Here is a 25,070-nt window from a genome sequence, read left to right on the forward strand (position 1 = left end):
GAGAAGAGCCTACAGCTCATGCTCGACTGCCTACACCTGGAACATTAAGTATACCACTACCCAAACTACTTTTTAATTGTGCATGTTTTGAAGATTAATGCCCTTGTTACGGTGAGCTATCACCAACAGACACAGGTTTCAGCCTCACAGGAACTGAGGTGGACACAATTTCAGCCTCCGGTACGGCAAGAAACTCTTTCATGCTAACAACAAACCACTGTAGCAATGAAGCATAATGCCCCTTCTCAAGGAAATGGAGCTGACATCCAAGAATAATGGATTGCTGTAAGCAGAACTATCTCATCACACAGAACTTACATTATTAAAAACTCCCAGTATCACCAACACATGATGAGCTTCCACCTTCCCACACCACATCACAGTTCTGCAAGCTCCAGGGACCCACACCTTCCAAAAAACTGCAGTCCACGGGTGATCCCCAGCCCTCTACTTCAGGGTAGTTATACCATTCTCATGTTGCCAATTCTGACCCTTCCCAGTCGAGTCCTCCCTCAAGAACCTGCCAAGCACTATGTGACTTTCAGAGATTGAGGAACAAACAGCAAACGATTCGCAAAACAATTCATTTGATAAGGAACAGTTATCAGGAACTCTCCACTTATCACAATGGAAAAAGTTCCCAACGCCAACCTTTGAAAAGTTGCGGTTTCTTTCGCTTATCTTAAAAATTAAAAATAAACTAAAGGCCTCCAACAGATATTTACCACATCGTTGGTACTTCCTACAGCAGCAGAGAAAACAGGGAAGACTATTTTCCAGCTGAGCTTTCTGTTCCATGATACGTACACCCTAGTCATATGTTACTTGAATGCTGTTTAGGTAAAGAAACATCCTCTCCCCTGCATCCTATTTTAGAGAAATTATCTGTTGTTTTTTTTTTTAATCCTCCAAAGTCTGTGCAGGCCCTTGCATTTTGTATTCATATAACCTCCAGAATGTTAGGACTTGTTTCAAACACTGTTCCTTTTCTAGTTTTGAAGAATGAAGGTGGGAGGTGTTCAAGAAATACTCAACTCTTCACACTCAGTCAGAATTTTTAGCCTTCATTAGCCCACGGTTTTTGACGCCCCTGAATGCCAGGTCACCAGTGTAAGATGCACAGCGTGTGCAAACCGTCACACTGCAGACTCACAGCGCTGTGGGCAAGAATGTAAAGCAGCGCATAGAGCTGATCTGGCATATACCATGGCAACAGAAAACTGATATTTTTTTTTAATATACTACTTTTCACTGTTCTTGTGCATTCAAAGCAATTAAGAATAAATATTAATCCAGATGAATTTCCTTACCGCCAAAACAGTGTACAATTTCACGTGAAAGAAAGCTGATTGCTTATTATTAGCTTATTAATATAAAGCAGGGTTATGGTTATGTGTAATATGCCAAAGGCAAATCCTCTGGCATATTTTAACAATTCATACATAGAGGTGTATAAATAGGAATATTCATCAGTAGCAGCATACTATGCCTTAATGTTATGTTGCTCATAAGCTGTTATTACTGTTAGTACATGAATAACAGAGCACATGAAATTGGTAAAATGTTCCCTGGGAAATTTTTCTCATGAACAGCTACTGCTTTCAGAACAAGTTGCTACAAACACATTTATCATATTTCTTTTGAGTTATTTCACTAGTTACAAACAATTACTTCAATATCTGATCGTGTAACACAACATGTCACGTCTCCACAAGATCTAAAGCTATGCTTCTCATTTAACCACTTCAATTTTTTATTTTTATCTGACATGAACATTGAAAACATAGTCACTTAAAATTCTATGACAAACTTGAGATTTAAAGAATTGTTATAAAATACAGAATATTAGGAATCTCATGCCAGCGCCAGTAATCCTTTTGCTTTCAGTAAGAAGCACCTCTCCACATTTTTTTTTTTAACTTAAACAAGCAGCATTCTATAGTACAAAAATACCTTCAAAGTTGAAAAATTAGGGCATATCTGACCTGCATGTTAGTAACGCGGAAAAAAGAAACAGTGATTTTAGTAAGTTTCATCATGTCTAAAGTCCTTTTCACCTTACTATCAACAATCACGTTAATTCATAAGGCTACAATCAATTCCACTATCAATATAATCTTCCCATTCTCCATGAAACTTATTTTGCACTGCAGACTAGTCGTATGTTCTGGTTTTGTCCAGTGACCTGGAAGCCATCCCCTTCGCGCACTCCTGCGTCGGTATGACATAAAGAGACCAGAGAAGGATGTAACTACTCCGATTACCAGGTCAGCAAAATCCTTCCAACACACAGATTCCATGCATAACAACGACAACAGGGCAGTAACTATCACCGGTGCTATTTTCGTAGCCGGAGATGGAAAGCCTAATTTGGGATGACACATTTCGGTTGCTCCTCGCCGCGGCCGCAGTCGGCAGCAGCTGTTCCCAATCGGGCTGCCGGTACCGCTGCGGGGGGCGCAGGCTCCCCCCCCGCCATCTGCTGCCGCCCGCCCTCGCCCCCCACTTCCGAGTTACCCGGACTTTTCAGGGCGGCGGGTGGGTCGAACCGGCCCGTTCCCACCTCCCCGCCCGCGCCCCGGCAGGTGTCCCCGGCAGGCGGCCACCTCCACGCGGACACTCCCCGGCCACGCTCGGGGCCACCCCCGCGTGGAGGCCGCTCAGCCGGCTGAGGCGGGCGGGGGTCGCCCGGTGGCGCTCGCCGCTCCGGCCCGACCCAGACCCGGGAAGCGGCGGCGGGCGGCGCGCGCCTCAGAAAGCGGCGGGCGCGAACGTGCCCGGGCCCAGCCCAATCACGGAGCAGGAGCGGGAGGCGGGCGCGCGGGAGCCCGGGCCCAGCCCAATCAGGGTGCGAGACACCAGGCACCGGGCTGGGTGCGGTCCCGCGCCGGAGGCCGTTGTTCCGTACCGCACTCACCTGAGCGCGGCCAAGGCCGCCGGGCCGAGGCCGGGCCGAGGCCGGCCCCGGTCTCTCCGCCTCTTCCTCTCACTCCGCCATCTTCCCCTCCTTACCTTGGCCACCCGGCGGGGCGCTCGCAGCGCCCGGCGACGCCGGGCCCGCCCACTCGTCGTAACCCTATTGGGTGCCACTTCTATGCATCAGGCGTCCAGTTTTAGCGGTGATTGGTCATAGCGCCGTCCATCACGAACGCTGGCCTCCCGCCTCCACGGCTTTTCTTTCTGATTGGCCCCGGGGAGGCACACGCCTGGAGAAGGATTGGCTCAAGCCGCGCGAGCTGGGCTGGCCTGGGGCGAATCCTCCGGTGACCTCCACAGGAATTTAAAGGAGCCGTTCGCAAACGGGGAGGGGCCGGTGGCGGGAACGGCTCTCCCGCACTGCCGGAGAGCGGGCGTCCACCCGCCCGCCCGCGGAGTGAGGTGCCCCGGCCCGGCAGCCCTGGCGATCCACTCGCCAGGGAAGAGGGCAGAGGGGCCAGCGCGGGACCCGCTCCGGCATCCCAGCCAGCAGCTGCCGCGGGGCTGGCGGCTGGCCGCAGCACGGCCCGAGCCGGCCGTGGGGAACGGGGCCAGCCCCGTGTGGCCGTCACGGGGGCCTCAGGGCTGCCCCTGCACTCGTACCCCCAGGCACGGCCCGCTCGGCCGGGGATTCCTCTGAAGAGCCCCGGGGTGTGACCGTCAGTGACCGCTCGGGGCGGCGCTGCCGCTGCGCCGTCGTCCATTTCACCGCAGCAACGCCCGCCCCGGCCCGGCCCGCGGGTGCGAAAGCCCCGCTGGGCCGGGCCGGGCCGGCCGCTGCACCAGCCGCGGTTACCGAGCGACCCGGTTGCTCCAACCTTCATTCACTCTGTCGGCTTTTGTGTCAAAAGCAGTAATTCACACTTCAGGCTGACGGGTGAGAGTATTGAGCAGTGTGAGGAGGAGCACCTACCCATTCAGAAACTCCCGAGAAACACCCCCCTTCGACCGTGACTCGTCACAGACTGCTACGAGCCGTTTCAGTGGAAATCTGAATCCACGTAATCCGCGTTTTTCTACTATGTAGTGTTTTAATGCAGATTGTCAGCTTAAACTAAACACTTTTGCCAACTTAAATATCTACCAAAGATGTAGTTTCAAAGAACTGAAATCAGACCTGTAAATAATTTTCCATTCCAAAGTTACTTTGTTTTGCACTCCTGCTTCTCACGAGTCAACTCGTGTGTTCGGATTCCTTTGTTCTGCCCATACTTGATGCCAAGCTAAAGGGTCTACAGCTGTTTAAGTCAACTGATTTCCCTCCTTTCAGTATTGATCAGCTATCAAATCTATTTCTGCTTTCTGTCGTCTCCATAATACTCTTAACAGCTCATTTTAACCATAGACTTCTGCAGCCAAACACCCAGAGATTCTCAATGTAACAAACGTGAGCCTGCCGACTTGAAAACAGGCTTTACTTCCTACTGCCCAGTAGCCTGGAACACGTTTCTGTATTTAAATACCTATCCCTTATACTGCTTTTTCAAAAGACAAAGATGAAATATTAACTAGTACTACCCTTGAGCTGATGATCTTATCCCTCTTCCAGACTTTAACCTTCACAAATGACCTTTGTTCTCAAAAAGATCTAAGATGATTTTTACAAGCAATCAGGTATGCTAAAAATATTACTTTTGTGGAGATCTGCTTGTATCTCTACATCTTGGTTTTCAACGTTTTAAAATTTAACATAAATTTAAGATCTTTGCTCTGTAACTCCTTCTCTTACTGTTATCCATCTTTTAAGTCCCATGTTAAATATGTAGATTTCAGAACACTGTGCCTTCCACGTGATTTATACAGCTAATAGCAAAGTTAGGTTCTGATAGTTGAGGTTTGTTTTATGTATTGATTTATTGCAGAAGAGGGTGGTGCATTGTGGTTTTTGGTGTTTTGTTTGTTTTCCTTGTATTTATGTTCACCTTAAAGCACATTAGCAAAAATAACTGATTTCTAAGGTGGGGGCTTATAGGCACAGACATCACAAAGTAGTATTGTTATTATATACCATTTAATTAGAACAATGCTACAAGACTATGGGGAGGCAAAAACAAATACCCTAGTTTGGAACCACAGGGAGGTGTAAAGCTTACATTATGGGATCCATAGTGCACTGAGTGCATGTCCTCTCCTGTAGCTCATGTTTTGCACTAGTTGCCTCCACTTCACCAGCAGAATGAAGGATTGTTAATACTCTGAAAGCAAGCTCAGGTATCAAAAAAACAAATGATCTGTACAGTCTGCTAGCACCACTCTACTGGTATTTAACCTTTCCCATCACCGAAGGATAGTCAATTACCATAAAGGAATAGTGTGGGGTTGGTTTGTTTGTTTTAAATACAGTTGAGGGTTTATTTATGGATTGATAAATAAAATATCCAGTCTCACTGGGACAATAAGGCACAACTGTAGGTTACAACTATATAGCCAGAAGAAAGCAACACCTACTTTTAAGCAGATCACAAAGCCTACAAGCGCTTTTTTTACTTTTCTGTTACCATTGTTACATTCCTATTTTACATGACATGATCATAAAACTATGATGTTTCTCATATTGAGTTTTTAATTTACATTTCTTTCTGGAATTGTGCCACACTCTGCAAAACAATGAAGTGCAGCATTTCACTTTACAATTCCTTAATTTAAAAACAAACCAAAAATCCTTCAGAGACTTGCATGTTATTTTTTAACACAAGTGACAATTACAGGAACCAAGAAAAAGGGAAATGGACGTTTGAGGGTAGTTTGAGACTGGTAAGTATTTATAGAAATGTTAACACGACATCATAGAGAAGGAGTTATAACACTGATTCTTCAATAAAGAAGCTCCCAAGGGATTTTTTTTGTTTTATTGGAAGGACCTTGCAGACTACAGGATGCTCCAGCTGAACTAGATTAATCACTTGCCAATCTAGCCACAGAAAATGTTACTATTGAACCTTCAATAATTTTGATCTCTTGAATTTATCAGCATTATGTTAATGGTATTAATCATCTTACCCTTGCAAAGAAATTTGTTTAGAAATGTATTCTGAAATATTTCGGATAATACGTACTTCCCCAAATTACATTCTTATGCCAGAGCTTTCATAAATACAGCTACCACCCCCAATGCAAATCTGACAGACCAGGATTTCCATACTGGAAAACATAAGTAATTACTGATCATCCAGGCCACTGTGATGTTAACAAACAAACAAACAAAAAAAAAGTACTTTGTTTCATGACACTATTACCGGAGGGCAGTGACAGATCTACAAATTCAGATTTTGGCATGACTAGTTTTCTTGCATTATGTACACCAGCAAACAAATTCACACTTCCAGGGATGAAACCACTCTGATGAGGGATCCTACAGCAAAGCAACCTGGAGAGGGCACTTACGGTCCACTGGCTGTCAAGCCTGCAAGCTACTCAAAGGAAAGAAACAAGTTTCTGCATTTGCTACTGGAACAATTTATGTTACTTACTGCAGAATTCCTGTTCCATCTGAGGACACCACAGCCTGTCTCCACCACAGATTCTCCTGTTGTATCTGTGAATCTCTCCCACAAATAATAAGATTTATACACAGTACTTTAAGGTACTCCAGGTTATCATCATGCATTCAGTGCCAGTTTTACAATAAAGCCATAGAAATTGAGAAGTCCTCAAGTAAGAGGCAGATTTGGAATCGGGGAAGAAACATACGTGCACATAGAGCCAAATGGGGGGAAAAAAAAAAAAGGCAGCTCTTGTAGTGTTGCTACTGGAGCAAAAGTGACCTAGTATTTGAGTAGATGCTTGTCTCCAAAGTGTTTCAGAGGGTGCTTCTCTCATGTGTTCTCATTTTTCCATTCTGATTCAGAGCCCAGAAGAATCAGTTTGTAGATTAAACAGCAGTACATAAGGAGAGACATTTTTGCTGAAACAGTAGTGCAGAAGGAGATATGGGATAAAGGGTAAAAATATGAAAGGCAAAGATTTTTTTTTTAAAAAATGCTCCTTTCCAAGTTGCATGGCAGCCATTTCCCTTTGTTCCTGATGCACAAGGAATGTTCACATGGTAGAACAAATCAGGGAAGGGTTGGAGATGTATTGTATATGCACCAGTAGCAATGCTCTGGGGGAAGGTGCCAAGGAGAAAATGAAGTTCTATTTATTATATAGTAGGGGCAGAAAGGAGTAGGTTCTCCATGCATCAGTGAAGAAATCGAATGCTCATTTTCTGCTCCACATCCACCTTCTCCAAAACCTGCAATGAAATTCAGAAAGAGCTACTGAAATTACTGTACATACTTCTCTCATACAAGGTTTCTTACTCCAGTGTAGAGGAAATGGGCAGGAACACAGGATGCGTTCCTTCAATTTGGCATGCCAGCCTTTCATCTAGAGACTATTTTTCATTCTGGACTAAGGTCCTTCCAAGGAAAGAAACTTCAGCCATTAAAGCTGAAAGAAGGCTGTCAACCAAAATGTAACTAATGCAGTTTCAGTCTGCCAACAGCCTAGAAAGGCTGGGATTCCCAAAATTACACTGTGTGGGAAGGCATGGCCAGGAAACAGAACAGAGAACAGTGTGGGGGAAGTGGCACGAGCAGTCACTGAAGAGCTAAAATCAAGACCACAGCATCACTAATGCAGATTGTTGTAAAACTGGGGTGATAACTATAATACATTCAACGAATTGCTATTAACACTGAGGTACAAAGACATTAGTCTGCTCCAGGCTTTCAGGCAGTAGACTTCAGTGTTCCAAGATCAGAATAATTTAAGTCTGAAGAGGCTTCTGGAGGTCTTCTATTCCAACTCCCTCAACTCCTACTTCAAGCCAGGCTAGCTGAGATCAGGTTGTTCATGGCATTATCCAGTTAAGTATATCCAAGGAGGGAGGCCCTACATCTTCAGCAGCTATGACCATGCCATTAGTAAAAAAGTTTCTTACAGCTAACTAGAATTTCCCTTGCTCCCTAACTAGAACTGCAGCTTGTTTGTTGCCTCTTGTCCTGTCTTTATCCACTTCCAAGATGGGTCTGGTTCCCATCAGTTAGTTGAAATTGTCTGCTATAGGACAACTTTCTCCACTGACTATATAAGGGCTCTTTACTATTACCTATTTGTGACTAACGAAACATGTAATTCAAAGGACTAAAAGCTAGGAACTTGAATACTAATATGGACTAATTAATAGTACCATGACAGTATTAAAAAAGCCCTGATAAAGAAGGGAAGAAAAAGAGGAAGCAGAGGCTTGCTTTGCCCACATGCAGGCAGGACTATTTGAACAACTTCCTCTCTGTTTCCATTTGCATTGTCTGAATGACTTGCCCATTACTAAGCAGTTTAATTTAGTCATTAAAAATATAGTTTACCAACCTTTACAAACTCTGCAAAAGAGATAGCACTGTCTCCATCTTGGTCAGCTTCCTGGATTGTCCTGTCAGCAATGCTGCCCAGCTGCTCATCTGAAATGTTTACACCAACCATCATCCGTAATACCTGTAATATACAGAAATCCCCATTTTTTTTTTTTTTTTTTTAAATAAGAAAACAAAATAACCATTATTGACATAGGAACAGAAGTATTCTTAGTGCTGTTTTTCAGGTGTACACTGTCAAAATAACACTATACAAGAACAACCTTGGAAGATTTCCATGGAAATAATTTCTAGACAGACTTGTGTTTATCCTTTGTATGTCAAAGCTTTCAAGAAAGAGAGCTTCCTTTTGTAGCCTCCTTTCACAAAGAATCCTGCATTTTCACTAGGCTGCAAGAAGAGGTGGAAGTATGAGAAAGCTTTTGGAAGTAGGAATGCGTATGTTTTGTTCCAATGCTTCTGTCTCTTTTTTTTCCCACAAAACATACCAATATTTGGTATGCTGAATATCTGCTGTTTGAGATGACTGCCTAGAGGAATCTTGTAAGTGTATGGTCAAATGATAGCTGTCATTACTGTCTACAGTTAGTAAAGCATTTTCTGTGCAGATAGAAGGCAGTTTCACTCAAAAGTAAATCCTTGTCATACATCGGGAACCACAAATTGCCATGTCTACTTCCCAGGATTAGTAGTATGTAATTACCCCTAGCTCAAGCCTAGTTTCATATATATGCAGCACTGATAAACTTTGATTACATTTGCTGCAATTTCAAGAAGTGTTATTCTATTGAGAAGACGCACAAAGGATCAGGCAAACAACCTAATCCCCATTAAGGATTATTAGAAGCACCTTTGAAAGTTATCAAGGTAGTTCCTGAGAGGCTTAATGTATTTGTTGTATATTTAGGTATCACTTCCAATAGGATCTGCTTAGCCTAATGCTCTGGTTTAAACTTGAATCTAGTATTCCCAGTCTGATAGAACAGCCTCAGCTACCAAATGAGATTAAAGTCTCATACCATATCTAAAGCTTTAAACCAGAGCTAAGCAATTAGCCACCAAATTCCTTCAGGGGTTCTTTTGAGAAGACGGTTATAACTCCTCTCTTCATTCTAACGGGTATGAAGTCACAGAGAAAGTCACGATGGAGTGATTCAAAGCAGCCCTGTGCTATTTACCTGAAGAAGCTCATCTCTGGAAATCTTGTCATCTTTATCTAGATCATATAACCGAAAAGCAACTACAGGAAAGAAAAGAATGAGCAGTTGAATTCAAGTGCAATTCATTTACTTCATAACAATAAATTTATATTAAAAAATTGTAAGTATTCATAAATCATTTAAATATAATTAGCTTAGAATTCTAATTCATCTTACAATTAATGTTCAGTTCCATAAAGTGTTATTACTGCATACAGGAATAACATTGCCAAGAAGTGAAAAAACTTAAAAGTACTCTGCATGAGTACTTCCAGAAGCACTCTGTTTGCAGAGGTATTTCCTCAAAGCCCCGAGTCGTGGAAGTATAATTATCACTGAGATCAATCCTTTAACTTCAGAGCCAACCATTTTTACATTACCATTCATTCTCTTTGACTATATTTTGGATGAGATACGACAGAAATTTTAAGTGCTCTGAGGACTGTTGCCAACATTGATTAGCAAGCAAGAGCATTCTGCTCATATACTGTAGGTAGACATGCACTCAAGAGAGTACTCATCTGAAGGTAGGAAAAAAAGCACTATATTATATGGAAGACCGCAGAAAGATGTGGAAAAGCCCATTCATGTATGGGATGTGGCTTCTCAATCTGAAATAACTTTGGATGCAAACCATTTTGAAATACTTCTGTTCTGAGACATTTGGAAAAAACATAGACATTACTCAATATTCAACCAATTCCACCAAATTCCAATACATGAATGAGTCAATTGTTGACATTCTGAAGGTAAGCTTGCAAATTAATTTTTAGAAAAACCAGGTATTATAAAGATATCATTCCACAGGGAACAACTGTACACAATATCCCAAGCCCTTCACTCCCTTCCCAGAAAAGAAAAAATTGCTTCTGTAGGAAGGCTTGCATTTCTTACAGTGGAGCTTGTTACTTCGGCTGTTCAGTGGTTCCGGTCCATTCTGATCTTTGCTCTTTTCATTATCTTCTATCGGTCTGAAGTGGGCTAGTGTTCTCATGAATCCACGGAAATTCACCTGGTCCTCTCTGTGTAAGCATTTAAGCAGGTCAGTCTTAGCACAGCTTATGCAGATTCTTTATTTCAGTAAAGAAGAATATGAATCTCTAAAGCATCAAGACCATACAGACTCTTCCATGCCCACCTCCCCATGGTTTGGCTGTCTACGCTCAAACCCAGCTGGGATACAGAGCAGGTGCAACCTCGGATCACACTATTGTGAATATGATATGAAAAAAACAAACAAACAAAAAAAAGCAGCTGTGAGGAGCCCCTTGCCTGCAAGCTCTATTTAACTTCAAGCCCTCACCCTTGGTCCTTGCCTGAGCATCCTGCAGCTCTGCCTGAACCTGAAAATGCATCATGCTGATCCAGACCCCAGTTCTCTGATTGACACGAGTCTTGTTCCACCACTGCCAACTTGTCTGGCAGCCACTCGTAAGACAACAGTCACTGGACCTGCTCTCTGTGCCCTTTGTCAGCAAGGACATTACCCCTGCCAACTCTGCCATCAGCCTTGACTCCTGCTTGTGAGGCAGCCACAGCCCACCGCTCCCCAATAAACAGCTCTCTTCTCTAGGGTTTCTGTGGGAACCACCTACGTAACTACTTCCCAGGACTCCTGCTTTCTGCTCAGGAAACCCTGCTTGGTATTAGGCGATATTATGACTTGATTAGACAACCAGTTTTTCATCAATTAGTAATGACAAATGTCTTCAAGAACAGCAGCAGATTCCATAGAACAATCTAGAGACGTGTAATGATAACAGACAGTACTGCAAATTTGATAATCTCTTCGGGTCTATGTTAGAAATGCCATAAGCCATGTCTTAAGTGTGATAAGAAACCCCTAAAACGAAACAAAGCAAGCTCATCTAAATAAGGTACACTTAGAGACTAAAAGGTGAAAACCAAGACTTAATTAGTTAATTTCAATCCTACTTTGCATAAAATAGTATTGCTACAGGTTTGCTTTAAGAACCGAAGTCCATACATGTCCTTGACTTTCTTTAGAAGTGTTCAGCAGCGCAGCAAGAAGAATGGAAAACAGTGACGTGAAGCCCGAGTTTGCCAATGAATGAAGCACACAAAAGTCTTGTAAGATCGTGAAGTATTTCTTATTACAGAACAAAAACATGCTGAAGAAATAATGTACCCACACACATTTCATTACAAGTTTCAGGTGTTCCACTATTAGTAAATTCAAATTTCACGCTTGAATTATCAGCATTTCACTCCTACCAAAATTTCTGATGAACTACAAATTTTGTGCCTGCTTGCAAATTCAGCCCGTCGTAACTCACCCTTCTGGAAAGAAGGCATTGATAATTCTGTCTCCCAGAGGATTGATGGCAAGCTCTGGAATCCGCTGGAAGTCTTCACGGCTAAGTAAAGCAAGAACACAAGAAGTCTGAGGAGAAAAAGCTGCTTTAAAAGAATTAATAGTAAAACATCCATTGTGTTCTATTTCTTCAGCAAGACACTTGGTGATTTTTAAAATGTAATTCTAAATCAGGTTTTCCCTATGACTAATGGCACAAAACAAAGCCAAAGTCAATGCCAAGCCTATATTACATTACAGACTGTGCTTTTGTCATGTTAATGGCACTTCTCAGATGCCAATGCTGTGCTATAAACTCTCCTGTAATTTTGCCAACTAGTTTGCAATTTAAGGAGAGGAAAGCTTCTGAAATGGCTTTGAAGGAAAATATGGCATCCAAATGATTTTTTTTTTTTAAATAATTATTTTGGTACTGAATCATTTAAGTTGGCACGATTTTTCCAGATTACCTCATTCCAGATTCTCAGACAATACCACACTCCTCCAAATATACCATAGGTGATCTGCATATTCTAACAGATTTTTTTGTTGTTGTTTATGCAACGATTTTATATCTTATTATTAATGCCAAATTTCAGATCATTTTACCTTCAATCAAGCAGTACTTGTATTTTAAAGCAGTAAATTTAGACTTGGACAGGGGCCTGTACACCAGATGTAACCCCAGCAGCACACTGCAAATACTCACTGCTCTTGCCAGCCATTCTCTTTTCTGGTCATGATTATAGGTACACAGTATAGAATAAGCATCGCTGTGCTTACATTATTATAGCTTTCTCTGATCTGGAAGACATCATGAGCTGCACTGACCTAAACACATTTTAGATCAGTATGACATGAACACAGGGCTCATTCTATTATTAGAATTGCACTAATAATTTTTCTTTTCTTTTAACCTAATATAACGCCACTGACAGGAAAGCAGGATAATCTTGGTGTGACCAAGGCAGATACAACAAGTGTGTCTTAGTGAATTCTTCAGCCAACAGGGTTTGGTTTATTATCTTGCTCTGTCTTCTCCCCTACTACAACAGGGCATGACAATTTCTCAATACAAGATGTAGTTCATAATCATTTAGGTTTCAAATGCAAAGATACCAGCAATGGGGTAAGGCTGTAAATACAACCTGTTCTGTCTGGGTGCATAACTTGACATTTCCTGCTCAGTCTCCAGAAATATCGGAAATTCCCTTCAAGTCAGATACAGTCCTGATGGTTTTGAAGTTTGGGTCAAAGTTTCAAACTTGGTTACTAAATGTTTGCTACTTTTGGAAACTATGCTCAGGAAATGAATCAGCAACAAAGTTTGATTCATTATGTCACTGAACCAAAAAACTGGCAGGGTAAACACAAACAGATTTTGAGATTAATTACACTGGCCTTTATAACACTGTGATCTTAGAGACCGGGAACAAGGAACTGCCTAACTTTATTACTAGTCTAACCTGGGTAAGGCACAGAAGCAAGACATTCTAGTTTTAAATGCGTTCTAAAGCACTCCTTGTACCCAGTCACCCCACAGCACTGTTAAAGAGTGCCAATTGTAATATATTTTGACAGCACGGTTAAACTGTTTGACCTTCTAATAGAGAGACCTGACCATATTTTTAAGCTATCCCAGCAAACTTCTGCTCTGACCAGGTCTGAATTATTTTTAATAGGCAGAGTTAAGATCCATATAACATGATCAACTCGTTAACAGACCCTTCAGGACTGCTGCATTTCAGGCTATAGCTGAAGGGCAAAGTATGCATTAGCAATTTAGGCAGGAGATGCAGTGATGTAGAAAACCTATGTCCTAGTAACTATATTTTAACAACAGGACTTCAGTGTCAATGCCAACATTTACAAACTAAAAGTAGCAACTGCCCTCTCTTTCATTTAGAGCAAAATTCTAATGCTTCATAATTTTTTACTTGCATATCACTACATTTTAGCATACAGCCTCAATTTACAGCCGGCATTTCAGCCTCCAGCTACTCTGCTTTCTAGCAGGAGATTAACAATTAACCACAAATAACTCCCCAGGTTTCAAACCTATTTGTCCTGTCATTATCAGGATTGCAGTTGACAATTTTTGCTTATTAAGAGCACATTACTGAGTGAGTGTTATAATTGAAATAGCTGTAACAGCCATAAAAGTTAACGAATGCATGAGGTAAGTTATTCTCTACTTTATAAATGAAGGCTTCCTGCAGCCATTAGGAACCAAGTTCACCTGGCTGAGGCTGGAGCTTACAGGAAATTTTATGCCCTCTAGTTCTTCTGTGGTCATGAGCCATGGCAACAAGGCTCTTCTAAGTATCTTTCCAGGAACCTGTCTTCTGTTAAATCCTTTCCTAAAAGTAACATGCAAAGCAACTTTCAACTGTGTGTTATCATTATGCAGGTCAACCATTTAATATATACACCAGTGCATTTACACCTAGACATACTTTGCAGTAAGGAATTTGTAGATTCTAAGTAAGACAAGTATTTCTAAGCGTGAGTATACCCTCCAAGGCACACAGCAGATCCTTACTCTAAAGTTGTTTCTGCCTTACCCCAAAGGCTGCAAAAAACTACTAGACCCTTTCTTTCTTTCATTATTTCTGGCTGTTCCTGTTCTTTTTACTTCTAGATAGTAGCAGAGTACTGTTTCCACAACAGAGATGAGGAGGGTAGGGCTATCCAGAGCTGAGGGAAAGTAAAACAATAGAGAGAAAAACCATATGCAAAACAGAAGTGGTAGAACAAAGGAAAAATGTCCAGAAGATACAGATAACAAGAAATCACTTGAAAAAGGGAAATAATTTAGCAAGGTATATCATGCAAGATGGTCAAACAGATTTAACAGGTCACTACTGAAAGGGTTTCATTGCTCCCTTCCCTTGCTAATGTTGTCTGGCTCATTCATCAAACCTTTTGGTCATCTGATTTATCTCACTAACCCCCAGAAAAGCTTCCCACCTTTCTCTTCTTCATCCTCCCAATTATCTTTCCGTTGAATTAGCAACTCGAAGCAGTCCAAAAAACTTAAAAAAAAAATCTAAGAGCACCATAGCTGAGAAAGAGGCGCTGGGAGCTTGGAGAAATAATAGGGAAAGAGAAGGGACACCATCCTCTTCCACAGCCGAGTCAGCTATCTCATCTAACTTCATCCTTACACATGCTCTACACAAATTTTAAAAGTTGGTTAGCTATCAGAGCAGTTTATAAATACTAGGCCAAGAAATACACTGGAAGTAAGGTGATCTTTACATGAGCAACGGGGAGAGGGGAAGAAAGGGAAAGGCAGTGTGAATAAAGTGTGGTTGAGGATGGAATTTGCAATCCATACCCATATCCTGCCTGTCCTCTCTGTTTTAGACAAAGCTAAAAATCCTTTGAATTTTCTTGAGCAAAGGTAAAGAATGCCATGTTCAGAGAGCTAGCTTTTATGTTTGACCTTGAAATCTTGCAATATCCATTTGAACTAATAAGAACAAGCCTGACATCTTTCCAGAGTGAAATGATTCAGTTCCCTGACAGAGATTAACAGATGGTCCAGCTAGCTCTTGTTACCCTACTCTTAGGACCAGCTTTCTGAAGTTCTTCAGGAGACACCATCCTGTGAACAGCTTTCATAGGCATGAGATATGCTCAGTGTGTCTATTCTCCTCATTTATCAGCTTTCAGAACACTTGCCCTACCTTACTTTTTCCACTCTCACCACACTATACCAATTGCCATGCAATAAAAAAATACTTCTGAATTAGTTAACTTGCCATTTCCCCAGTTAAGAAAATGCCATAAGGGGGAGGCTCCATGCAAGTGTTACATGGAAGAGTAGCAGTTTAGACAAGTCTCTCCTTTTTTATAGCTCCATATATATCTGTCTGGAGCTATTTATTAGTAGATAAGTTTTATAACAGATGTATTATTGTGTGGTGTACACTTCAGCACCAGCCCAACAAGGAGACTCACTGAAGCAAGCACATACTTATTCTGGTCATATGCTTCAGTTGCCTCATCCTAGAAATCAGAATGTAAAGAAGAAAACATGCATACTGGTCTCCTCGTGAGCTATAGTTAGGATGTAGGCAGAACAAGTATGTTTCAGATTTCACTGTGGACATCCACAGGTATCATCCTTTTGTTTTAGCAGCTCAGCATGTCACAATACTGAAATAAAAGGTGACAAAAGAATTTTCAAACTAACAGTTTTTTTCCTGGTTTCCATGATCTGTTTTCATTCAGATGGCACAAGTTTGAGGGAGCTTATTCATTTTGTTTAGGATAAGTGAAACTAAAGAAAAGTACAAAATTTTTCTACACTTTTGAAGATTTGATAAGAGCTAATGAGTAACTATGGCTATAGCCATTTAGATGATAAGGATGAAAAGGGGGGGAAGAGCTCAAACAAGACATATGAAGTTTTGTCTCCAATAACCTTCTCTTAGGTCTCATTTATGTAACTCTAAAAAGAAAGTTCCTTGAAACTGCACATAGGTACACTGGATAGAAACATTAGGCTAGGAAAGATTTCAGCTTTTGATTACAGTTCCAGAATTAATTACTTGTCTCTTTTATAACCACTAGGATTAATCATCATCTACCAGATCTTCTGTATCAAGTGCTCTTTACATTGCACATTTTTAATACATAGTTAAGAAGGATAGCACAGCTCTTCCCCTTCTTCAGAAGGGTGGTACACATTTAAAGATTTCATGCCATAAAAAACTGCCTAACACTTCTTTTCCTCATCATAGTCACATAAGCAATTTCTGTCATGTCTGCTTTGTAAGTCAAACGTGTAAGTCATCCCTACGGAAAAAGTCATTCTTGCTCACAGGAAACAAGCAGAAGACACGCCTTCTGAACCGTTTGGCAGTAGTAAGCAAGTGACAACTTCATCTTGCTTGTCTCAAACTAGCAAGTTCTCTTCCATCGGTATTTCAGAAACCAACACTTAGGAGCTTCCAAGCTGTAGTTCTTACTCTCCCCTCATTGTTTTTTCAGGAAGTAGCTTTCCCCTACTTAGACTTAATGGTTTCCACATATTGTAGGTGCCAGGACAGCTTTCAAAATTTGAATGCCACTCTAAGTCAGGCACATTTGGGAGGAGGCTATGCTTTGAGGTCAAGACTGGAAGTTAAGGGATCACCATTTGCACAGTTGCTGGGATTTTCCAAACAAACTTCATTTCCTTTCTGAAGTACCATGTGATTATTGACAATGAAAGTCAAACTCCTCCTGATACATAATACTATGAAACTACCCATTGTGTAACAGACGTTCTTAGCATATTTAATTAATTACTTCTCTTACGTAAACTGAGTACAATCACTTTAAAGTTTGTATAAACTTTATGGACTCAATAGGTGAATGTGAAGTTGGAGGGAAGGAAGAGCAGAGGAAGAATGTGTTCTATAATAGGTTCAAGTTGTGCTAGACTGGTCTGGCAGCCATCACCTTTATTAATCAGTGAAGACTAAACCCACATGCAAGGTCTGAAGAGGCTGTTAATGTTCTTCTTATTTAAGTAATTTAAGTTTGAGACATACATACTATTAACCTTACCTACAATATCATCAGCTGACCTGTATGTCACAATGGCCAATTAGCCTGTGCTACAATTTATATGATACATTGGCTTTGGTGACAGAGTGGCCTTAAGAAGTTCCTGCCCATCCCAAGCCAATTGTTTCCACACCCACAATCCATTTTGTCATTTCTTCAGTTGTGCAAGTCCAGATATTTACAGTACAGCCACAGTCCAAATCACTGGAGTCAGTCAGCTTGAAAATACTTATACAAGCCAAAAGGGGAAAGAGTATTTTTAACCAAAAATAATCACTCAGTGGTCCTGTGTACAGTACAACTCCACAACCAATTAAATGTTAACTGAGAACTCAGCAATTTGTGGCACCAGAAGGAACTGCATATTTCCTTCAAGAAAGGAAACGGTAGTAAGCTGGTAGCGCTGCCAAAGCCAGTCTATCTTACAACTTGTCACCATCTTCTAAGCAGTGATTCTATTATATATAGCTTTACAGATTGATTGGTTTACAGGTATGTCTAGCTTTTATAGGTTCATAGTGCATCCTACAATCACATTTTGCATGATCACATACAAAACCCCAGGCAATCCCTAAATCTGTGTTTACTGGGTTTGACTGGGATAGAGTTGCTATGAAAGAAATCAAATCCATCCCAGCCAGACCCCATCTGCTATGCTACAATAAGGTCCCTCTCCCCTTCCTACTCTCTACTGCATTCTCTCCAAATTCCCTGCACGCTGGTTCCAGCATACACAGCTATATGGTAAATGGGAAAAAAAATCCACGTGAAAACTCATCAGATTCTTTTCTTGTTGCTTTGCCCAGCAAGTTTTCAAAGCTGTAAGTTAGTTTCCAAAGATGAGTCCCAACTATCAGCATCAACACAGAAAAACAACAGACTTGCACTGGCAATATGATCTCAGACCAACTAGGTCACAAAATTGCAGCCCTGGTGCAATCATGGACAGCTCTTATTTGTCATGTTTCCCTAATATTAATCTGTAGGAAACATCAGAAGAGATTAATAATAAACTTAATAAAATCAAAATGCATAATTAGTTCAGTAAATAAAGAGCAAACCAATACCAACATGCAATACAATAACCAGAGTGGGGAAGGCTAGAGAAAAAAAGGCAGCAGGCAAAGACCTATTTTAACAGACAATCATCCCACTAGAGTTTACCTTTCAGTTGAGAATATTCTTTCCAGCAGACTCAGTCCAAAGTGAACAATGTTTTGCAGATAAAGTTTAAGCCTCATCTTTACATAATTGATTAAGGTGTAAGAAACTGGCTCACTTTCATAGATTTCAAATTGTAGACAGAAAACAAACACTTTAAAAGTCTTGGAATATCCCTGACTAGCACTTTAAAGAATAAAATGTATATTTGTTTAGTCACAGTGACTTGGTTCCAGCTCACTCTTTATTTTTGAGCTTGTTAACAGACATGTTCGTTCAACAGGAAGTGTAAAGTTAAGAATAGTAAAGGGCTTGCAGATCAAAGTAGTGTTAAAAGACGCTGTGCATCAGAAAAAAATTAAGTGTCCATGCTCCCAAAAACAGAAATGATCTTTTTGTTATGAAAGTCAGGATGAAGAAGATATAATGGAACCATTCTTGTAATAATTACTAGAAGTAACATATAAAGGTAAAAAATAATCTATAAATGTGGTTGAACATTTCTGAACAGTTGTTTTAAGGCCCTGAATACCACATCTGACCTTTCTTTTATTAACTGCCACAAAACTTCAGCACTATGGTACAGACAATGGGTAGTTAGCGCATCTTAGTTCAACAATCAGATTTCTCCTGGCCTTTCATAGAAGAAAACAAACTTGAATATCCATGTACACGTTACGTTTGAAAGAACCTGTTATAATAGCCTCACTGATTCACTGTGAGGAAAACAGGCAGACACCCCACAACAGCAAGGTACCATTACAGATACGTGTCAACACAAGGACAGCCAAATTAGTGATGATACCCACCTAAGAGTGCCATTTTCTCCTTTGTCTAGGCTGGTGAAGCGACTGTACAAGCGAGTAATTTGACTGTGGGAGACTGAAGAAAAAAAGAAGAAAAAATTAGCATGTTTACTCATAGGAAGAACTCATGACACCAAACTACTCTATTGCCAGAAGCAGCGTTATGAAAAAAAAATTACACAAGATACTTTGGAATCACACAGCAATCAGCAGCTGAGGGACTTCTTGAGCTGTATATTGTATCTTAATATTCAAGAATCCACAAATAAGCCTATTCTTCAAAAATTTGGCTAATTTTGATTTTTACCCCCTTATATTTTTGATCTCTAACATCCTTTGGTTATCTGATTCAGTAAATGGCAATTAAAAAGAAAAAATATTTGATTCACAGTTCCCATATTTCCTTTACAACAAGAAATAACCCAGAAACAGCCTCCACTGATGACCTCTACATCATTTGCGACACTGCAGACCTTTGCTGCTGCATCTTTCCTTCTCTTTTGTCATTTACATCTAAAGATGGGAAGTGTACTCAGTTTCTCTGCATGTGGAAAACTGTTAGAGAGATTTTACACCTGACCACTTTTCTTCTTTTATAAGACTGCCTGAATCTAAACAGGTTTTTCATTTTGCAGTTCACTAAGGTCACGTTCAGACTTCCAGGGCATCAAGTTAAAAGATAAAAAGCCTATTTGTAAATAAGTTCAGGAAGGAGTTGGAACATAAAGCAAGCAGCAAGTTATTGCAGACTTTTAAAATCAGCAATTTGAACAAGAAATTGCAGATCCAGTGTTAATTTTACCATTATGCTATCAAGATTACCAAAGTCTCAGACCACCCACGAACAGTCCATGATGGGAGCGGGTTAAACCTATCTAGAATAGCAGCTCTTTTAACACTGAAAGAATGCCCTATAAAAGATCCTGTCTTTTCAGAGCCCCTTCAGATAAAGTTAATAAATACATTAAATAAGACTGAATTGAATTCTAATGTTTACTTGGTAAAGATGCGATTTTTCTACAATGTTCAACTAGGACTTCGTGTCATTTTCAGATTCAATTGTTTTAAAAGCCTTCACCAGCATGTGTACAATACTTTCTATACTTTTGTTACTTGCTAAAACTTATTTGGGAACAGGTTGCACAACAGTTGTTTGATCTGTGACAGAGTCATTTTTTTTTTTTCCACATTTGTTCTTTCTCCAGGCTATTCGTTTAGGTTCAACTGTTCCCTCCTTTAGGAGGACCTGCCAGAAGCTTTTCCCTCCCCACCCCCACCGCCCCTTGTCTCCCAGGCAACTTTCATTCTTTACATAGGGTTGGGCAATTTGCTCAGTTCCACCTAAGGCAACTTCTCTACAATCAGATTTGGCATCTTGCTCAATTTCAAGTTAGCAACACACACATAGAAAGCAAGCATCAGAGCTTTAAAGCCTTCAAATTTTGCATTTCTGATTCAGTGTTTTAGATATGATATGCAATAACAACAGCTGATAATAAAAAAAGAATAGCCTGGAGTTACACCTCCAATAAGAAGCCCTGTACACCACTCCTCCCTGGAAAGAAAGTAAAGAGAATTCTATTCAGTAGCTACTATTTCCAAACTAATGTCAGTAACTCACAGCGAGTGTGATAAATAGTATGTAGCTATTGACAGGAGCAGAAATGTGGTTTTTTTATCATCACACTAGACAAAAAGCATGTCATAGCTACAAAAGAAACAAAGATGAATCAGGTCCACCACCGTATTTTTTCCTAATTTCCCTTTTGGCTCTCAGGCCTCAAGAAAGCTGCATCACTAGACACTTTTTTGCCTTCTCATTCAAAATAAAGAATCTGACATTCTCTGTGTAAGGAACATTTAACGAAGAACTGTTGTTTTTACATAACCGAGGACCTGGCGCCTGACCCCAGCAGTGGGGAAGGACCAAGAGACATCAGACTATGAATCCTTAATACACAGTTGCTTCCCGGAATATATACTGATACCTGTATTTACAAGTTAATTTAGGGAGGAAGGACTGAGAGACATCGGACTATGAATTCTTAATGTAATACACAGTCTCTTCCTGGAATATGTACTGACGCCTGTAAACATACCGATACCTGTATTGATAAGTTAATTTAGGGGGGAATGTAGCCAAAGTACCAGGAATCCATATCTTAAATAGACTGATAAGGGGAAGGGTATTGTGTGCGTCGGGATAATCTGTAAACCCTGCAATACCCAACCAATGGGGACAGGGGAGGGAAATTGTGGCCAGGATTTTGGGGCAGGGGCTTTTTGCCCTATTAGGTGTGCCTGCCTTTAGGTAAAACACCTGGTCTTACAAAATCGTTATTAAAATATGCTTTGCTGAGAGATCCTGCCTGGGCCGATTATATTTGCAAAAGAATTGTTTCCTACACCTGCTTATCATAGGAGGAACAGAAACAAGACCTGCACTTTATGACCAACTCTTAAAATCAAAGGCTAAGGCTTAACGCTAGTTGAAACACAACTTAATCTATCCACTAAGGCCCTTCTAAAAATTAAGTCAAAACCTCTAGTATAGGAGCTGTACCCTCTATTTTACTTCTAGTAAGTCATTAGAAAGTTTTTTTGCAATTAAACATTCTGACACTTGTCTAAAATATTAGCAGAAAGCCATATAAATACATGATATTTATATACTTAAATACATTAATGTCTATCAGGATATCCGGCCCTTGTTAACACTAAAATATTTTTTTCCTCCTAAGCTCTGATATGAGCACTAGTTTATTATTAATCCTTAGGTAGACTGCTTCAAAGCATGGGAACAAACGGTGTGAACCAAATTGTCTGAATACTGTTACATTCCAATGGTTTTCCAAAAACTTGGAACAGAATGCAGACAAGCAACATCTCCAACCTCTCGTCTGTTTCTTCTAGTTGTTACTGCAATACAAAAGCAATTAAAACTACTTGAAGGTTTTTTTCAAACTCAAATTTCAAAATGTTTATATGCAAAGCAAACAACTTTCTTACATTATATAAGATTTATGACTGTCAACTTTAGGCTTAACGCCTGTTACTGGAACTCTTCCATCACTAAGTAGATGTTTTAGTGGACATGTTATTATCCAGTTCTTGGAAACATTACCTTCGCAGATTTTTCTAAACTTACTATGCTACGAAGTTTTTTTCGCCACATGAAAAAGTAACATAGAACTTTAATCCTAACTTAAATTTCATTCAAGAAATTAAGTATAATTGTATGGCTTTTTAAAGAGTATGCTTCAAGTTCCATAAAAGATAACCTTTTAGTCTGTTCAGCTACAGAACATCAACATATGGTTTATCACTCATGTTAGTATCATTAACAATTCAGTTTTGTGCTATATAAAGTTCATAGAATACCAGGTTGGAAGGGACCACAAGGAAAATTCTAGGAATGAAACACCAGTGACAATAAATCAAATATTGACAGGGACGAAAAAAGTAAAAAACCTTTCGGAAAAACATTCCAGATTTAGGGTTTGTTTTTTTAAAGTACCTTTAAAAATGAGGCGAGGCTACCTTTACGATCAGGAAAGAAAAACAAACAAACAAACAAACAAACAAACAACAACAAAAAAACAAAAACAAAACTAAACAAAACAAAAAACACAAAAACAAAAAAAAAAACACAAAACACACACAAAAAAAAACCAAAAAAACAAAACAAAAAAAAAAAACAACAACAACAACAAAACAAAAAAACAACAAAACACAAACAGAACAAACCTACAACAAAACACAAACAGCAAGTTCTTGCTGTATAAGTAGACTTTGAAATTCCTATTTGTTTATCGTAGCCCTCCAGTAGAAGGTTCTCTTGACAGATGGCAAAAGGATCATGGAAAGCATGTTAACTCAGCTGTTGATTATGCCAGTCAGTACTGTCTTCATCTCCTTTTCCTGAAGCAAATAAACTATCACCTAAAATGAACATATGATAACATTTCTATTTGAAAGAAAACTGAGGAAAGTATTTTCATAAGGCAAAAGCAGACGAGCAAGCATAAGCAGGAAAAAAACATGGTCTGGGAAGACCTTGCTTCCCCGAAGGAAAAAAACAAACACACACAAACAAAAACCAACAAAACAAAAATAACAACAGCAAAAAAACCCCACCAAAGAAACAAAAAAAACCCACACCAAACAAAACATCAAAGTGATAAATATGATGTTAATACCTCCACTCTTCAACTAGTTAGAAGGGCACCCATCCTCTATTTACTACCATTCAGTATTTGCTAGAATTCTCAGATGGACTACATTTTATCAAGTAAATTAACAACACTGAGTTTGTGCTTTTCTAAAGTACTTTATGTTTATTTATGTTTAGGGAAAATAACTCAATCAAATACTATACGATATATACCACAGTCCAGCTTGAATAATGCTCTCATGATTGCTAACTAATGCAGGAATTTTCACTTTAGTTAACCATACCCAATTTCCACGAGTTTTGTTACCTCCTCTATCTTCTAAATGCCACTAATTCTGAATACCCTTAAAGCAACTTCAGCGATAGCTTATGTAACAGAAAACATTTTGAAAAAAAAGAAAATACTATACAATGAGAGCTCTTTCGGGCTATAAACAGCTGCTGGAAAACTCCAGAAACAGACAACTGGAAGTCCACCGAGTTCTCTGTGATGGAACGCAATCGCACAGGTACCAAGAGCGCCGGCTCCCGCCCGCTCGCTCCGCGCTGCTCTACACAGCCGTTCTTCGCCTCCTCGAGCCCCAGTAACGGCTCCCAGGAGAGGAGTCCCCCGCAGACCCAGCACTGCCAGAGACCCACACCCCCGGCTGGCGGGATGGTAGCCTTTGCTTTCTAGTGCACCAAGCAAACACCAAGCCCCGCTGTCCCTGCCGCGTTCAGGCCAGCGCAGGGAGCACTGCAACTCCCAGCAGCTACAGTTACAGCCGGCGGCTGCTGCCAGCCCACAGCGAGCAGCAGACCGGCAGAGTCCCAGAGGGGACGCGTTGCCCGCGGATTCCTGCCAGCCCCGGGCCATTCCTGCGCCGCGACCGGACCAAGAGACGCTTGCAAGGTTTCGACAGGCCTACGCGACATGTCCGCCCCTGGCCGCTGGGGACAGCGGGGTCTCGGCCTGGGGCCGGCTAAGATGAGGCACAGCCCAGCCGGGAAAGCAACAATCGCCCTCAGCTCCCCACGCCAGGTAGGGCCGGCGCCCCGGGGACCGCTCAGGGCGCAGCCGCCAGCAGACGGACGGCGGGGCGGCCAAGGCACCTCCTCGGCTTAAGGAACGGGGCGCTGCCCCACTCCGGCACCCAGCCCCCACGGCACTTCCCGGCCCTCCTCGCCCCGCACTCACAGCCCGTCTCCTTCTTGATCTCCTCGATCTCCTCGTCCCGCAGCAGAGTGGATGCCCGGGAACCCATCGCCGCCGCTAGGCCTGAGGAAGCGAAGGGCCGAGGTACGCGGACAAACAGCAACGGCGGTACCACAGCTACCCCAGCACAGGCCCAACCACGGCCACCCACTGTACTGAGGCAGAAGATGAGCCCGCACCGACTCTTATCGCCCCGCCTGCCGCGTCCGCCCCGGCCCAGCCGTCGTTGCCGCCTCACCCCGCCCCTCAGCCGCCCGCCGGCCGCGGGGACACCCGCGCATGCGTACGGCACAACCAGCCAAGGCGCAGGCGCCACCCTCCGGCGG

General features: G+C 41.3%; 2 protein-coding genes across 4 annotated transcripts in view; both read right to left on the bottom strand.

Annotated features, from left to right (window-relative positions):
* Positions 1-3,072, bottom strand: part of NUSAP1 (nucleolar and spindle associated protein 1) — a 35,140-nt gene extending 32,068 nt beyond the window's left edge. For 2 of the 3 annotated variants that reach the window (XM_065064602.1, XM_065064600.1), the window contains exon 1: positions 2,918-3,058. The gene's annotated coding sequence lies outside the window, so the exon portion shown is untranslated. Of the gene's footprint in view, positions 1-2,917 lie in introns of all 3 variants that reach the window. The other variant, XM_065064601.1, reaches the window with a different exon arrangement.
* A 2,227-nt stretch (positions 3,073-5,299) lies between these two features.
* Positions 5,300-25,007, bottom strand: CHP1 (calcineurin like EF-hand protein 1). Its single transcript, XM_005502402.3, has 7 exons — positions 24,727-25,007; positions 19,379-19,451; positions 11,830-11,910; positions 10,427-10,554; positions 9,512-9,573; positions 8,332-8,454; positions 5,300-7,210 (listed from the first exon to the last, which is right to left on the bottom strand). The coding sequence occupies exons 1-7, from the start codon at positions 24,791-24,793 to the stop codon at positions 7,157-7,159; spliced, it is 588 nt and encodes a 195-aa protein (XP_005502459.3). The 5' UTR covers positions 24,794-25,007; the 3' UTR covers positions 5,300-7,156.
* Positions 25,008-25,070: the final 63 nt, after the last annotated feature.

Source organism: Columba livia, chromosome 5 (genome assembly GCF_036013475.1).
Source record: "Columba livia isolate bColLiv1 breed racing homer chromosome 5, bColLiv1.pat.W.v2, whole genome shotgun sequence".
NCBI lineage: Eukaryota > Metazoa > Chordata > Aves > Columbiformes > Columbidae > Columba > Columba livia.

Coding starts and splice junctions, on each gene's coding strand:
- CHP1 (XM_005502402.3), bottom strand. CDS start 24,793: ATGGGTTCCCGGGCATCCACTCTGCTGCGGGACGAGGAGATCGAGGAG. Junction 11,911..19,378: donor GGAGAAAATGGCACTCTTAG/GTGGGTATCATC, acceptor TGCTTTACTTAG/CCGTGAAGACTTCCAGCGGA. Junction 8,455..9,511: donor CCAGAGATGAGCTTCTTCAG/GTAAATAGCACA, acceptor TGTATATTACAG/GTATTACGGATGATGGTTGG.